At 44.0% G+C, this 17,443-nt stretch overlaps 1 protein-coding gene across 2 annotated transcripts in view; it reads left to right on the top strand.

The window, feature by feature from the left end:
- Positions 1-17,443, top strand: part of fbxl17 (F-box and leucine-rich repeat protein 17) — a 218,349-nt gene that overhangs the window by 187,033 nt on the left and 13,873 nt on the right. Inside the window, exon 10 of one of the 2 annotated variants that reach the window (XM_084551370.1) lies at positions 13,580-13,722. In XM_084551370.1, the coding sequence (XP_084407496.1) occupies positions 13,580-13,722 (143 nt within the window). Of the gene's footprint in view, positions 1-13,579; positions 14,382-17,443 lie in introns of those variants that run through there. The other variant, XM_084551369.1, reaches the window with a different exon arrangement.

The raw sequence follows: 17,443 nt of genomic DNA, 5'->3' as shown, positions 1-17,443 counted from the left end.
CCTCCCCTTCTCCCGTTGTTCTCTCTCACTCTCATTTCCTCCCATTTCTACCTTCCTTAATTTCCTATCATGTCTCCCCCTCATTCTATCCCTGTCCTCACCCATTTTTCCTTCTTGACAGTTATGTGTCATTTGCTGCAGCCCTTGCCACCCCCTCCAAACACTTGTTTCTGCAATCCCTTCTTATATCTCCCCCCTTTTTCCTCCCCCTCTCTCTCTCTATGCTAAATGGACTGCATTACTGTAATGAGCTGGTAATTTATGGAGGAGGAGTGCAAGACTTGTATCATCTGCCCATTGAGTGTTTGGCCTCCTCGAGATCAACCTCTGGAAACACACGCATACACTGTCGGAGTCAAGTCCAAACACAAGCAGACAAAACATAAGTAGGGACATAATGCTCTCACACACACACACACACACACATTGACACACTCAAAATGAACACCTTGCCTCTCCGAGCCAGGAAAAGCAGTGCAACAGCTGTGAATTCTCTGTTGGTGCACACACTGAGTCCGTGTAGTCTCGGTCGTAATATGCACAAACAGACACATGCATCCCACTACACAGTCATAATCTATGATATAAAAAGGTGAGAAAAGTGAGGGCGTTTGTGGCGTTAATTAACACCCAGAAGCATATCTACGTCCTAAGGCGCGATGCGTTAATGTGCTAAAAGAAAATCAGCGTTTTCAGTTGGTTTCAAGTGTCAGTATTGAACATTTCAATCCTGGTTTGAATTGGAGACACCTGTAGTTACTAGTGGCAACAGCAAATGCAGTTTAATACAGGTCACAGAACCGGTACTATTAAAATATTTCCATCATTCTGTAAGGAAACAGACGTTGAGCTGCACACAGCATGAGTCTGTGGGCACAGTGAAAGGAGTTTGTTACCTCCTCGCTGAGAAGTCGGAGGTGTGCGGTCCGTCACCTGCAGCTCTGCATCTAACAGCTCACTGCGGCTGTGCCTTCTCGTTCGATTACTCCCTGCATTGTGTCAAACTGATGTTGAAAACATTTCTAATAAATCGTGTTTTGCCAGGTAAATGCTTTTAATGCGCTGGCCGTCTTAGGACCCGTTGGCTAATGTCCAACAGTGATTTAGCATACAGGAGATAGCAGTGACAGTTATTTAAGACAGCATTTTTCCCCCTTGGAATAGGAAAGGGAACAATCGGAGCATAATAATGCAAATATATACAGTAAATATTGCAATACTTTCATCAGCGGCCCATTGGCTGAGTCACCATAGTGTCATGTCACTCATCTCAGTCATAGCTGTTGTCTTAACAGACTTTCATCTAATGGAAATCCACTTTAAAGTAGAGGCCGTTAACTTGGAGGAAAACTGTAAAACCCAAAATTGGCTTGTTTGCTTTTTGCTGCCACTGAGCTTTTTATTTCAGGAGGAGCATTTTTTTTTTTATTATTATTTTTTTTATATAAATAAATGCTCTCCTTTGGTTCCCAGGCACAGCAGGTTACAGCCGTCACTACACAGGATAATTGTCATTGTGGGATGTCTCTCTACTGTGGACGTGTAACTCAATAGCTTGCAGTTGAAAGTCGCGTAGAGGCGAACATCCAAAGAAAAAGAGACCTGTTTGTTGTGAGCGCAGAAGAGGACAAAAATGAAATGTTCAGGGCGGAAGGTGGGATAAAAGAATGATTAAAAGATGCAACAGTGGGGGAGCTGAGTCTGTCTCTGCTCGTAACCTGAGTGGAAGATTAAAGGTTCAACTTCACATGTCTCTGACATAAAATAAATAGTATATATGTTTGAATGGTACTCCATTACCCATGTACATGGATGACCTCCCACGGGGATGTTAAACACCATGGCGACAGGCACTGACCCCAGTCGTAAAGAGGTTAAAGGTCAACGCTGCTACTCAGATGGTGACAGTGACCCCGAACACAGGAGCATCCTTTAGAGAGGGGAGACCGAGACGGGATGAGGGCAAAAGCAAGCAAACATTAGCGGGGGGCGGGGTTAGCAAAGGGAGGGGTGACAGGATGAGAGGAAGACTATGAGAAGCAGGAGGTGAAATGATAAGCCAAACAAGAGAAGATGACAGGGTAGACAAGAGGGTCAATAGAACACGGTCTCTGTGATCTATAGACAAAATCGGGAACACAATACACCGGCCCACACGTTGGTAGACGAGCAATAAAAGGCACATAAGCAGAAAATGCGAGTGCCTGATTGTTTGCTTCCCCAGACCTTCAGATAATGTATGACAAACAAAAAGGTATTTTTCTTTGCTGATTTAATTTGAAAAGTTTTCCTCAATAAAATGCTCCGCTTATTATATTTATGCTGAACTGCAGTACCTTCGTAGTAGTAGTCGGTGGCTTCCTAAAACATCGAGGCAGACTTTAAAGTCAGTAATCTTCAGCTAGATTAAACATTTGTGATGACACAAACTTACCTGTGTTCTGTGCTCTACGTATAATGAGGGGAAAGTGCTATTTTCCCTGCGCACCTCTTACGGTTTCCCTCGTTGCATTTGGACAAATTATCCTTTAAAGACAACTTCACATTTGGTCCGTTGTGCGTGTTTCTCGCTCCGGCTCCGACTGTGAAGTTACCTCCTGGAGAAAAGTGCTTTGTGTTTTTACGAGACATTCTGACTGTGCCGCGGTTTGAAAACAGGGTTCTTAAACTGTCATTTTGCATTTAAGAGCACTTATCAATTTCATGGATGCCGTCAAGGCGGCAGTCTCAAGTAAGACATAACTTATTCTGTGTGCGTCTGAAATGAGCCTTGGGAAAGGTTAGCCATAAACTGAAAAAGATGTTTGATCTATAGCCAGGTATTGATCAAAAACACTGTCTGAGCTCATGAAAATGAGCACGTGGGTGTGTGTGGGTGTGTGGGTGCGCTTCGGTCGGGTGTGCGCAGGCTATACAGTAATGGCACTTGACGTGTGATTTGAATTATGGCCAGGTATCGATCAGAAAACATCACAACTGCTTTAAACTTTGCTAAAGAGCTTTTGGTGAGACCTGACTAAGTGCTGTTACAGACTCACGAGCCATTAGGAGTTTATATAGAAGAGACCGAAGCTTTGTGACAAACAGGGAAACGGTAAGGGAAGAAAAGAACGTGTTGACTGTCAAACCTTTTCATTTTTCAGAGTGCCAGTGCCGGTTTTTGTTGCGGATGAAACTTTTCTCTGCTGTTTTAATCTTTTTGAACATTATTAATAGAACTCTGTGCTCTTCTCCTTCTTCTGAACTCCACACACTTTTCTATATTCAACGTCTTGACAGTTTTAAATGCGTTCTGCCCTGCTGTTTTGATGTGCTCATATAGATAATAGCTTTAACACTCTTTCTGTGTCGAGACCATTGTATTTTTTTTTATTTGTGGTATCCATGTTTACATAGCAACAGACTTATTTTTCTTTTCTTATGGTTGACTCTCCACAACGTGTTGCTGAACCAACTTTCCTGTAGCCTTGAAATTTAGAAGCTATTAACAATGGCAAGAAAAGTTTAGTAATAAGGATTTTTAAAATCAAGAGAAGCATCAGTTGATTTACTTGCTGCATTTATGTCAGACAAATCATGCTAGAAGGAATTTGGCAAACTAAGATAATTTGACCTTTTTCAGACTTCGGATGGTCAATGTGGGTTAAAGTTTCAGGCGGAGAGTTAAGACAGAAACTATAATTTTGTTTGCTGAATTTCAAGGAAGCACACGGCTTCCTCTACACGGGATGTTTGACTATTTCCTTTGACACGTACATGTGTCAGTGGAGGTTACATTGCATATTCCTGTCTGCCGTGTCAAGGCAGTGTATTCTGTTGCTGTTCTCTTTTGAGAATCAGAGTTGAGGGAAGAAGCAGGCATGTTCTCGAGCCTTTCCTTGGGCGGGTCTGCCCGCTAATAACGGTCTACTAACCTAATTGTTGTGCAATTAATTGGCATTGGGTCATTTGTTTTAGGGCAGTTCCAGGAGCTAAGTAGTACCCTTATTCACACACGCAGGCTAAACCGCACACAGACACACACGCTGTGTTGCGATCGCAAACTGTTTGGAGGGTTTTGTCGGCGGTATGGGAAGAGGAAATGTGTGTCTGGTTAATGATTCCCGCTGGGTTAAAGCGGACAGAGTGGACTGTTAAAAGCTGGAGATAAGACATAGAAACAGACTTAGTGGCACTTGGAAAGCTGACTGTGTGTGTTAGACGGAGTCGCAGAGGTATTTTAGAGGACGAAAAAGTAAAACCACCATCTTCCTGTCAGCTAATATTCACTGCACTGAGTGGTGCTGCTATGTGGGTGACCATCACCAACTCATATTATGGTTTAAAGATGAAATTAATTTGTAGTCCCACTAGTGCAAACAAACAAATCTCCCTGACAAGCTCTTTCACCTTCCTGACAAGTTTAAGCGGCATTTAGATTGCCAGGGAATGCCATGGCGTGTTAACCTGTACTCTGTCTAAGCGGTATGTAAGAGCAGCCCGTTTTCTTCTGGATCCTAATAGGCGTGACGTAACAGAGGCTCATTTCTGGGCACTGGATCCAATAGTAGCGTGTAATTACCTTTAAGACCTGCTCCCTATGCTAAAGGATTAGCCATAATCCATAACCAAAGCCATAACTATTGCTACGCTATGTTAATTCCAGTTAGACGCATGCAACGTGCAGTTTCAGTGACGAGGCCGCCCCTGCCTGTCTTCGTCTGTCTCCTCTTTCCTCCTCTCCTCTCTCTCGCGTTCTCATTTCAAACAGAAGTTGTCAGAATTGGAGGGCAGTTTTCCCTTTGCGCACAGTCGAAAATGGAGAAAGAGACGGAGAGTAAGTGGGAGTGATGAGAAAGAGGAGAGACCGAACGGGAGAGAAGGTGGGGAGGATTAATATCCTCAAAAGAGAGGTCCATGGGAACAGAGGTGCTGTTGGTTTGAAGAAGAGTTTAATATCCTGCTTTTACTGCTGATGGCAATGAGAACCACAGTTGGTGTGTTTGTGTTTTAGAGTGTGTTTGTCTTGCCTGATTTTATCTTCGGAGGAAGGATGCATAAACATATAAAAGGTTCGCACAATTTCCACACAAACAATTTAGGCCTGTGAGTAGGCTAATATTAGCATTTAATGGACCCTTTTATATGAATTCATTCTGTGCAGTCTCATCCTTACGTGATCGCAATTCTGCAGGTAGAGTTTTTGATCACTCGGTGCATCTTTAATTTCTCCCAGACTTATGACTTATAAGCGGCTGTTACGCGGCATCGCGGAGACATAGTGATGGAGTGGTGAAAGAAAAACCTTGTGAAATGACAAAAAAAAGAAATAAAATAAGAGTCTCCACAATGCTCCGGTTGACCGTGAAAGAAAACTATCCAATCGCAGTTGTGGCAAAACATTGTGCTTGTACTGAAAGTGGCTCCATCTTTGTCAGGTGGAACAATTTTGGATTCACTGATAATAAGGATGGCAGAGTCAAGAACACAACCACCTGAAACATCACCAGAAATTACCATCTGGTGACACTGTCAGAGCAATAAAAACACAACAAAAGCACCACCACACAAATAGCTGTCTACACTGCGTCACCATAGTCTCGGAGATTACACTTTTTAAACCTTTATACACCATTTTCCTATAGGACGGCCAGTGTCAGTCTCTTGACCAGCTTCAGTGGAACAGCTGGAGGTTAACGGCCTTGCTCAAGGGTATGTCAGTTTTTCAAGAGTTAACCATATCTCTGAATTCAACACAGCCTTCTTCTCACTTTTGACAATACACTATGATTAAGGCTAGGGAATGGTTGTGGGGAATACATTTCTGTCATGATTAAAAGATTCCGGTTTGAACAAAACACAGGAATTTAATAGTTTCCTGTGTAAAAGTTGGATGTTGTGCTTTAAATTTAAAGCAAACTGCCGAATCATATGTATGCTGAGTTTCAAGAACTGCACATCCCTGACATACACGGTGAGGCATAACATTATGACCACCTTCTTAATACTGTGTAGGTCTCCCTTGTGCCTCCAAAACAGTTGTGACTCATCAGAGAATGGACATGGGCCTTCTGAGGGTGTTCTGTGGTGTCTGGCAACAGGATGTTGTCAGTAGGGGGCCTTTGGGTACTATGGGTTGAGGGGAGGGGCCTCTGTGGATCATCCCACAGATACTAGATCCGTTTGGGATCTAGTAAATTTGGAGGCCAGGTCAACACCTTGTGCTGTTCTTCATGTTTTTTTGAGTTGTTCCTAAACCGCTTTCATGTGTTTCTGTGTCAGGCTGCATCCTGCGAGGAGTGTCATTGCTATGGGGCAGGGGTGCCTGGTCTGGTCTAGGTGGGTGGTACATGTTTAAGTAACATCCACATGAATGCCAGGTCCTAACGTTTCCCAGCAGAACACTGAATTGTCACAAGATGGTCAGTCTGAGTGGTCATAATGTTATGCCTGATCGGTGTAGATGTGATGACTTTTCCTGCTTCCTGTTGGAGCTCATACTTAAAATTGCCTCTTACTTGAACCAGATCCCCTTGCTTTTATCTAAAAAGGCCAACGGGTTATGAAGCCTTTATGCTATGTCAGTGACTTTATGTGCCGCGGCATGCTCCACATGATTTATTTTGATATGAACTTATTTTAGCAAATCTCCCCCGCGATGCCCCTGGAAACCCTCCAGTTTAATGACCGCAATCTTAAACCACAGTATGTTCGGCCTACTTGAGTACTGATGAATAAATCCGACCTGTGCCCCATTGTCTGATGTGTGTGTGTGTGTCTGTGTGAGAATTGGCAAGTAGTGCTTATTCTCAGTGGCGAAGGAAAGCCCGTTGTAGGTCACCTCTGTGATAGCTCCATCTCTCCTTATCACCCCTTCACTCCGTCTATCTGCCCTTGCCCATCACTCTTCCTCTCTATCTGTCCCTCTCCCTCTTTCTGTCACTCACTCACCTTTCCAATCTTCCTCTCCACTTCAAACTTCGCATCCCCTCCACAAGGTTATCGCACATCAACAACTAAAACAGTCTGTGTGTGTGTGTGTAAGTGTGTGTGTATTATTTTCAGATGCCAGACCACCGTAAAACATCAAACTCACTTTTTTTTGTTGTACGTCACCTTAAAACTTAAACATTTCAGAGTCTGCTGATTGCCCTTTCCCCTCTTGTTCTATCTTTCTTACACAGACATACAAAAAAACCAAAAAACTGAAAACCACATGAGCGCACGCTGCCAAAAACTGGAATGTGTCAGCTGGTTTGCATCAGATCAGAGGCTGATTGGGAAAATGCCCATGCCCTCAGCACACTGGCTTCTCCCTGCCCTCTGGCTTAATTAATTTCCCAGATCGAGCATGTCCCACCGTAAAATGCTCTCCCTCCTTGTGTCGCTCTCAGTCTGTTTCTCCTCTCTTCTGTGTCTCTCTATCAAGCCTGGATGATTTCAGTTCCCCTTGGCCTTTGATTGCATTTGCCCAAAATGTCAGGGTGAAGAGCATCACCTCACAGAACCCCTGCCTCTCTCAATTTTTCATTTTTTTCTCCCTCTCTCTTTGCCGTTCCCCTTTTTGTCTGCGTATTTTTTTTATTTGACTTGGAAGATAAATCTAATTTTTTGTCACCTGATCCCGGCAGGCTTTTTTCCATCCAAATTAAAGGATTGTGAACGCGCCTTTTCCAGTTCTGTACTCCTTACAACTTTAAATTTGTGTCGCAAGAGCGGGGCAAGAGCAACAGTCCTCTTTTTGTCCCCCAGCTTCTGTGCATGTGTGTTTCCAGTGCTTTTTTCTTCTTCTTTCTCAGGATGTTGTTTACTGAATTAGTTTTAGCCCTGTGCTTGACCCTTGTCAGTCTTGCGTGGTACTTTGAAGATGAGCTCAGTGTGTTAATCAATCAGACAGTGGGGCCATCGCTTGGCTAGGTCAGAGAGGCATCAAAGGAGTTAAGTGACATCCACATGGTGCTTATTGAGGTCACCTTACAGTGTTTTTACACTCCCGGGTGACAGCTGATGCATGTATGTTTACGTCCATGTAAACACGGCGCCGTGAAGCCGTAGTCGTTTCTGCTGTGCACAAATCACTGTCTTGTTATGCACGCATGGGAAAATCGATGCACATGTGCATATGCATACAACATGTGCTCTCTCGCAAGTGGAGAATTCAAGTCCTTCGCGTATGCTGAGGCAAAAAAATGGATGCAGATTTATGGATTGAAATATGTTTTTAATTTATTTGGATAAGTTTTGTTTTGGTTAGTCATTTGACGCTATAGAAACAGGATATGACATAATGGCGACTGCCAGTTGCCATGCCAAACGCTCCGTAAAGCGGTCCCACGGGATGATGAGAGTTGTAAAAACAAAATTTTAAAACAAGTACCTTGTGTAATCCAACATTTCCTTGTAATTGGTGGAGGTAGAGCAGAGCGCAGTACTACTTAAATGAAAATGTGAGTGAGTCTGGTGATATCTCGGAGTGGCTCCACTCTCGGACCGTACTGTGCAGACTCCAAAGTAGCAAGCTGGCGCTGCCCGTATCCGAGGGTAAATGGCTTCAGTTGGGTCAATGCAAGGAAGTGGGGACACGTATTTATACAGTCCATGTGTCTCACCATCTCACCACTGTGTATTGTCCCGTTGCCTAACCCTTTATGAGAGGTGTAATTCTGTGTCTTGCACCACTTCCTTTACATAATCTTTCAATTTAGTATTGTTAATAAAAAATACAGCAGAGCTGACCTCTTACTTGCAAGTAAGAATATTGGCCAGTAGGCTAAAGAAGTACAAATTGTGCTACTAAAATAGCTTCCCTTGTAAGTGCCACAACTTGAAAGGATGGGAAGTGAAAATGTGCTTTTCTTTTTGGCGTACGGCAGCAAAGAGCAGAGGGCAGAGCTGAGGCTAAGTTTTTAAACGCACACAAAGACCCAAGTGAATGTCTTCAGCATTAGACGTGACAGTTGCGCTCTCTGGAATACATCAGCCATAATAAGCCTTTTTCTGTTGTCTCTGCTGCCATCTTTAAACTCTCTCTCTCTCTCACACACACACACACACAGTGCACTCACGCTACATCACAGTAAATCTTTACCATACACCATCACATCTTTCATGGGCGTTCTGTCTTCATCAGTGGCTAAAATATGGCGTATAGGGTTACAGCACGCAGTCACGGGGATGGCTTCAGAAGCAATAGGATAGCAGTAATGGCACACCATCATTTAGGAGAATGTAATAAGTGAATATCTAATAAGCCTGTAAAAGATGCTTAACCCCTGCGTCTCTGAGGTCAGGTACAGAGATAGGAGGATAAGCTGATTAGGGAAGGTTTCTTCTCACGTTGCGGTCATCACAGGATTGACCAGTTCCTGACCTCGCTGTTGGGAGTGGGGTTACCGTAGCCTAGGACCACTCCTGTGTTTGGATAAATGCTCGTATTTGTGGTGTTTGATTGCAGCTTGTGCCTGATATCAGAAAGTAATAGGTTATGAATCTCTGCGTGGAGATAATGTGGGGGTTAATGAAACACCGAAGATTTACGGTTTTACTCCGTTACTCACCTTTGGTTGACATTTGTCGCCGTGGTTCCTTAAAGCTAAAGCCTACAATCTTAACATTTGGGGAGGTTGTAGTGAACTGAGGCTCTCGATTTGTCACAGGGATAGCATTCATGAATAGGCTAAATGGTCCATGGCACTTGTCCGCGCGTTGACTGATTGACAAGAAGATATGCTGGGGGCCAAATCCAAGGAGAACTTTACATAAACAGAAGCAGTTGGTTTTACATGTGATCTCCACCTGTTTCTTGTATGTTGATGTAGCTTTATCCCCCAGTGACAGACTCGGTAAAAGACAGGTTAAATGTGCCATGCTCAAAATGAATGATATCCTGGATTTCAGGTCAATCTCCCACTCTCTGTCTGCTTCTTCTCACGCTAAAAGGGGAGCACATACACACACACACACATACACACAGAAGGGAAAGCCAGATCCTAAAGCCATTTTCAGGCAGGGCAGCAGAGTGTGTCCTCATTACTGTCTGTGACTGTGTAGTCACCACTCAGTCACAGTTCCTGCTGCCAGAATGGGATTTTCCCCCTCTTTTCTCCTCAGACTGGTCCACCTCTTTTTCACCTTAACTTCTCTTGCATATCGCTTCATCTATTTCTCAGACAGAAAATCATTATCAGTCAGGAAAGACAATTTCCTGCTCCTATGGTCTCTTATACTTTGCCAGTCAAAAGTTTTTGAAAACCTAATATTTGAATTTTTTTTTTTTGGAGGGGGGGATATTTCAACTAATGTAATTGTCAGTTAATGTGAGCTACCCTAAAAAGTGACATTTTGAATGAATGTCTTATTTCATTTAAAATGGTGTGATTACTTAAATAAGGCCTTACACTGTTGCTACCTGTAGCCATCAGCATGCTATACATGGTTGAATTGAAGGCTGTCCAGTTCTGTATTATAACTGTAAGAAAAGAAAAATACATTAAGCTGTATTTCCTTATTCTTAACAAAAAGAAATGCACCAATCAGGCATAACATTATGACCACTGACAGGGGAAGTGAATAACATTGACCATCTTGTGACAATACAATGTTCTGCTGCGAAACTTTTGGACCTGATATTCGTGTGGATGTTACTTAGACATGTACCACCCACCTAGACCAGACCCATAACAATGACACTCCTTGATGGCAGCAGACATCCCCAGCAGGATGCAGCCTGACACAGGCACACACACAAACGCTTTAGGAACAACTAAAAAAAACATGAAGAACAGCACGAGATGTTGACCTGGCCTCCAAATACACTAGATCCCAAATTCATCAAGTATCTGTGGGATGATCCACAGAGGAGGCCCCTCCCCTCAACCCATAGGACCCAAAGACCTCCCACTAACAACATTCTGTTGCCAGACATCACAGGACACCCTCAGAAGGCCCATGTCCATTCCCTGATGAGTCCCAACTGTTATGGAGGCACAAGGGAGACCTACACAATATTAGGAAGGTGGTCATAATGTTATGACTGTGTATGCCAGTCAGGCACATTTGATGGTGTATATCTATCAATGTATTGTCTTTAGGTACATTTTTAGTGTGTTTTGCCGCAACAAAGACACCAAGCTTCGACACCACTCTCTGTCTCCGACCATGTGAACAAAACGGTTCAATTGTATTAAAAAGGTTTTACTGAAAGCTCTTAGCCTTCGCAGAGGTAGCCAACGATTTCCATTTGCCACCGGGAGTAGCTGAAATTTACAGTCTCCTGATAGAGGATCAAAGTAAGAGGGAGAGAAGCAGAGCGCACAGGGATATTAGACTGTAATGGCAACCAGATGAACTTGTTGATAGAGTGTTTAAAGTGTCTAAATAGCCTAGCGCTTGACTCATCCTAACAAAGACATTATCTGACTCAGGTTTACCAACTCCAGAGATTCACAAAATTATATTTAGCATTGTTTGCTGTTCTCCTTCTCCTTGCAGCTCTCTGACTGCCATATGTTTTCTTTATTAAGTCTGGAGCATGTCGACATTTAAATTGCAACTCAGTTTAGGCAGGTGGTGTGCGCCAAAGTGAGTGCACCACAGTAATCAGGAAATGCTCGGGCAATGTATTCTGTTTCACGTTTTATACATTCACAGCGGTAGGCACCTGTCTGCTTCTATCTTCCTCCTTTGTCAGGTTGAGGGAAGTAAAGTTGAAGGGATAGAAGCAGGGATGCCGGGCTGGCAAACGAGAATGGAGAGAGTTCTGTTTGATTTGTTGGACTGCGAAGCTCTCCCCTTTTATTTGATCTCCCTCAGAAACCTTAGCCAGTCTCTCCGGGAAGGGGGGGGTTTTAACAGCAGCAATGTGTGTGTCGTAACATTAAATGAAAGATCCCGGCCCAGCTGATCAAATTTCGGGTCACGTGATTGAACATGACAAGGGGACTTTTGCTCATTTGACGTCTTTCCGGGACTTGTGCACGCTGAGGCGCGCATATAGACACAGAGACATGGTTCAATTGTTTGCATACTTTACCAGGTTGCTGTTAGTCAAAAAAACAGCACGGCCACTTCTTGTTCTTTTCATCCATCTGGCCTTCTGAAGGCTCTTCCCCATGGTGCTGTTTTACATGAAAAATACTGTAGCTTCAAAGCCGTGTCACTGCCTGCTTAGCCGTAATGTGCCGTAATGCATGGCATCCAATAGCTTTCTGGAGAACATAAGGAACCACATGTGGTGCACTTCAAGTGCCCAAAAGCTATATATTACATATGTTACATTCTGTACAAAAGTTTGGTCCTAAGAGAGCGTGTGTGTAGGGAAGCTTCTACCTTACACAGTTCCAGCTGGAGGAAAGAGGTTTAAAAAAAGCGTAAGATTATTCATTTCCCTTGTCCTGCGGGATGAAGCTCACACGCCACAAGAACGCATTTATACGCTGTACATTCATACATGCACATACAGTCTCGGACAGCAAGTCATACCCAATGCGCAGTAACGTGAATGATGTGCTGACTGCGTGTTATTTAATATTCTAATGCGCGGAGGCACTTTTAAGAGCGCCGGTCATGAAAGTGTGGAACGTGAAGAGGAAGAGATCCAACGTGAAAACAAGCTCGTACGGAGGAATTTTCCGCCCTTATTGAAGAGGAGCTGTCTCGGGCGTGTTTATAAAGAAGTTTGAAGTGAATGGATTTCTGCGAATGAGAAAACAACATCAGGGCTAAGTAACTATTTGAAGGTGCTGTCAAAGGCTTTCTCTCTTTGCCCTCCTCCTTTCATCTCTCACTCCTCTTCCTCCTACCTTCCCACTCTCATTAGCGACGGTTGCGAGAGTGGAGAACAAAGCCCGGGCCTGCCAATCGATCACCGAGCGGCGCTATCAATCGACCGGAGCGCAGGTCTCCTCCGTCTACCCCGGCGATTGACGGGTCAGAGATTGATGAGGGAGATTGTTGTGTGTCGGGGTGTGTTTGTATGTTGATGCGCAAGAGTATGTCTTTATCTGAGTTGGATTACAGAAGATTTAATCTGGCTGTGTTTGTCAGCTGCACTTTTCAATTTGTCAATACATTAAGACGGTGTCAAAAGAACAGCGCTGAAAATACGACCTCAAATCCCCCAGACACTGACAGATATATGTATTTTTTTGGTGGATACTCTTTACCCAGGCACTCTGTTTCTGCCCTGGCAGCAGTAAACATACATATACACACACATACACAAGCAAAATTAAATCATACACTGGCATGGTGTCACACTTTACCTTGGCATGGTGTCATTGCCTTTCAGTGCTGTGACTCATGCCAGCGTTCTAATGGATGAATCCTGCAGCAGTCTGGCCAAGCGTGGATGTATGCAACGTTTGTGTGTATGCACGTGTGTGTGTGTGTGTATTTCAAGGTGTTGTATAAACATTGGAATTATGTGTCACAGCTGGCCAGATGACTTGCCCCGGTTTCATCTCGAATTTTCGTGCATCTCCGCGGGAGGACGTTGCCGCCACATTTGCATGTGAAAGGTTGTCAGACTAACACCTTTTCTCGTGTGTGTGTGTCCCCCCCTCTCTTCCCCACCTCCCCTTTCTCTATCTTCCGTCCACAGCTCTGATAGCCATAGGCCAGTACAGCAGCACCATAGAGACCGTGGACGCCGGCTGGTGCAAAGACATCACAGACCAGGGAGCCACGCAGATTGCTCAGAGCAGCAAGTCCCTCCGCTACCTGGGCCTCATGAGATGTGACAAGGTAACAAGGCTCAGCCTATCGCGTCTCCTGGTGTCTGGTTTCCTGTCAGTATTGTGCTCAACTCTGCAGCTATGTGTGACGCACTTAAAATATCCTTTTGAATACGGCTTTAGATGCAGCAAATTACGGGGGAATTGCGCAGCGTGTTGGAAAAAGAGTATTTTAAGTATATTTAACAAATGCGCTTTGGGACTGAAATAGGCATTTGCAGGTTATGTACTATGCAATCATGACCACTTTTCTGTACCACAAGCCTTTGCACACATGGCTGATTGCAAACATGTTGTCATTATAAGTAGAATTAGGCAGAAATGCTACATTTTTTTTAATGGATTAATAGTTTAAATACTTTAAATCCTGTATTATCATAAAGCAGCCCTGCTTTTAATGATGTACAGTGATGCCCGTATTGGTCTATACGCCCAAATACACATGAATAGAGATGTTAGGAGACACACAAATTCTCTAAAGATCCAGGTTAGGGCAGCTGGCCAATCTAAAAGCATCCAGAGGAGAGCATGCGGAGTGGCTAAGTCACTGCCCAACACGTTTGAGTGAGCTGGTTGGGTGATAACAGGGCTAAAGCGACATAATGACCCCTCTCAGACGCACTTTGAGATGCCTCTGGATGCGAGGGACAATCTTTTCAAAGTCACCCTTAACACTCATCTCATCCGGCCTCTTACCCATCCGGCCGCTGAACACGATGGAGGCGCATTTGGTTTTTCACTGCCATGGTAACAACTCCACCCACCTCTCCAATTGGTTCAGCGGAGCCCCTGCCACACAGACGCGTTCAGTGTGACCTGAGTGGGATGAGGGCAGACAAGGAAGGGAAAGTGAACAGCTGGCTTAACCTGAAACTTTAGTTCTGTGCTGATATTGTGCATCGTGGTGTCTTGTGGAACTTGATCCCAAAGCTGGCGGGCTCTTGCGTTAATATTATACTGTGACGCTGCGTTTTAACGAGCTTTTAAGTTTTATTGCAAATTTTTCACTTTGGTTTGGGGTTGAACAAATTCTGTTAAAGTTGGCAGGGGCTAAAAAAGAGGGAGGAGATCTTTTGACTTACGGTCAGGGCTATACACTGAGTCGGAAACCCATCATTTTTATTCCTTCATCATGAAATCGGTGATATCTGCGCGCCGTGGCCTCTAGCTTGACCCTATGGATTTCTCTGATAAAAATGAATGCCCCGAGATCGTTAAGTGCGACAAGAACATCGGTGTATCATATTTATCTATTTAGAGTGTAATAAAATTAGAATATATGGCGGTATATGACAGCCACCCCATATGTAAGGTCTCCGTTATGAAGCCATGTGCTCGGTTCCCATTATTGCAGACGCGAATGTGTATCTATCATATTTATCTTGTAGTAATAAAGAGTAACTGCATTACATAGCAGGTGATCACTTAGATTCCATTTTCATTTAGTCCACTACCGCCTCGCTGACTCACTGACCCAACAATCGATAGCTACAGCCATGCTAATAAAAAATGTGTTCTGCAGTGACCTACATCTTTACAGGAATAACAATTTTTCATAGTTTCCCACCGCCATATGCATTCATGCCCTTGCCCCGCCAGTGAACACATTTACACACCCCTGTGTCCTTATTTATCCATCCATCTCCCCATTCAGATGTGATATTCATGCTCGTGATTTTTGCCGGAAGAGGGGGGGGAGGGAGGGGTAAATAATTGCGCTCCCTCCGCTCCGAAGGGGGAATTTGGGGATGACACAGCTAAATAAAGCAGTAATTGGCGCTATTAGAGTTTTAATGGAGTGTGAATGGAGCAGAGAGAAGAGTTTGACAGTTTCCAAGGTCAGGTGCAGTGCCAGCGCTTAATCACAGCACCAGTTCGCCGCACGCTTGCCCTTTTCACCCATTTCTCTCGTCTCCTCTCTTCCTAAAATTGTGTCGAGCTTCGCAAATGAGCGCCGGCGAAGATTGGTCGGGGTCCGCGCGGGTCGAAAGACCAGCCCGTGGCGACTGCCTGCTCCGTGCTCATTGATGTTGTTTTTCTGTTCTTGATTATGTTAGGGGAGAACGGGGGAGATATCGCGGACGCGGTCGGGTTTTTTCGGGAGCAGAGAGAGGAATGGTTGTAATATTAACTTTGCTCAGAGGGAAACAAATAACAAGAAATGTGTTGTTATTGGCGAAGTCGCGGCGAAGATGAGAGCTGTAGAGCAGGTTAAAAAATATAAAAAGGTGAGAGTTAAACCAGGAGAATCGAGGTTAGCTACAAGTCAGGCCCCTCCTTCTCTCATCCCCTTCAAACGTCTGCTCTCCTTTCGGTATCCTTCAGTTGCCTCATCTGAATCAGTGCCTCTGCTCCATCGTCCGACATTTAATCAGAATTTATTTTATATTCAGGCATTTACTGTATAGCCGACACGCCTCTCTCTCCAGACCACTTGAGGCAAGGAGCGGTTTGAAATCTTTATTGAGGTCACTTCGACTGGGTCAGTATTGACTCCTGTCTGATCTGAGCTCGGGACGTTTCTCTTTGCTTGGTTAACTCAAGAGACGTCTACATTTTTAAGTAAAAAAAAAAAAATAATCAAATTACACGCTACATTTTGCGACAAACACGTGGCTCGTCAGCAGTTACCGCGCCGCTGCTTTTGACCTCCGCTCGGTGTTGGAATCGGTTCAGTGATTTTTCTAATATATTTGTTTCATGCCGTGTCTCTTAAATAAACCAAATCAATATTTTCAAGTACTTTGCAAATTTGTTTTAGCACAGACGGGCAGGGCTTCCGCTTCGGCTGCAGTTCTCTCTGGCATTTCCGCCTCCGCCGTCGTTGTATCATGCTTTATTTGCGTATCACGGCAGTAAAATCCGAAGGCATGCCCGATCCAATCTCGAGGCAAACTAATCTAATCTCTGCACCTAATCCGGTTCTGGCTCAGAAACCGGGCAATGACTCTCAATCCCACAAGGTTTCGAACGTAATCAGAGTCTTGTGCAAATTGCTTAAGTTAAACTTCTCTCAGCCGCAGCGTCTCTTTTTTTTTTTTTTATGCTGACAAATCTATTTGAATTTTTTTCCCCCGTGTCTCATTTGATTTAACTCTCCATGGTTTAATAGAAGATGGGGAGCACATCTGTGCGTCTCCATGCGTCATTTTCTGTCCTTTCTTTTAAGTACATTTCTTCTGAGTTCCTATTTGCTCAAGAGCTGTACTGATGATTGCAGTCTATAATAAAACATGAGTCCAGAACATGAGGCAATTCCAGGCAAAACCGCATTACCGAAGAATGTTTCCTCTATTAGATTTTGAAGGTATTTTGATGCAGTTGTGCTTGATGGATTTCAGTTTGTCCCGCACTCTTAAGCCGGTTCCAAGCTAAGCTAATTAAACGTTTGACCGCCAGGATCTACACACTTGAGGAAACCTCTCAATATTTACAACATACCTACCAAGGCTCTGCAGCTAATGAGGTCATTGCCAGTCGCCGCGTCCTGAAAAGATTCCGTTCGGCATACCTACCGTGTATGTTTGCATTGCAAAAATAAATAGTTAGATACACTTACATGGAAGGCTCCGCTGGCGCTGTTAGTTATTTCTTGCGAGAGCTGTGTTGACAGGTGTTGTGGACATATTGCAAATACCTAAAAGTTATTATTTCCCTTACAAGAGCTTTGCTTGGTTTTTCTCCAGGATGTGTATATTTCGTGAATTCTGTACAGATAACGTTCAGGTCAT

The sequence above is a fragment of the Chelon labrosus genome, assembly GCF_963514085.1.
Source record: "Chelon labrosus genome assembly, chromosome: 9".
Lineage (NCBI taxonomy): Eukaryota > Metazoa > Chordata > Actinopteri > Mugiliformes > Mugilidae > Chelon > Chelon labrosus.
Note: the sequence above shows the minus strand (reverse complement) of the source record. Positions and strands in the feature narration are given on the sequence as shown.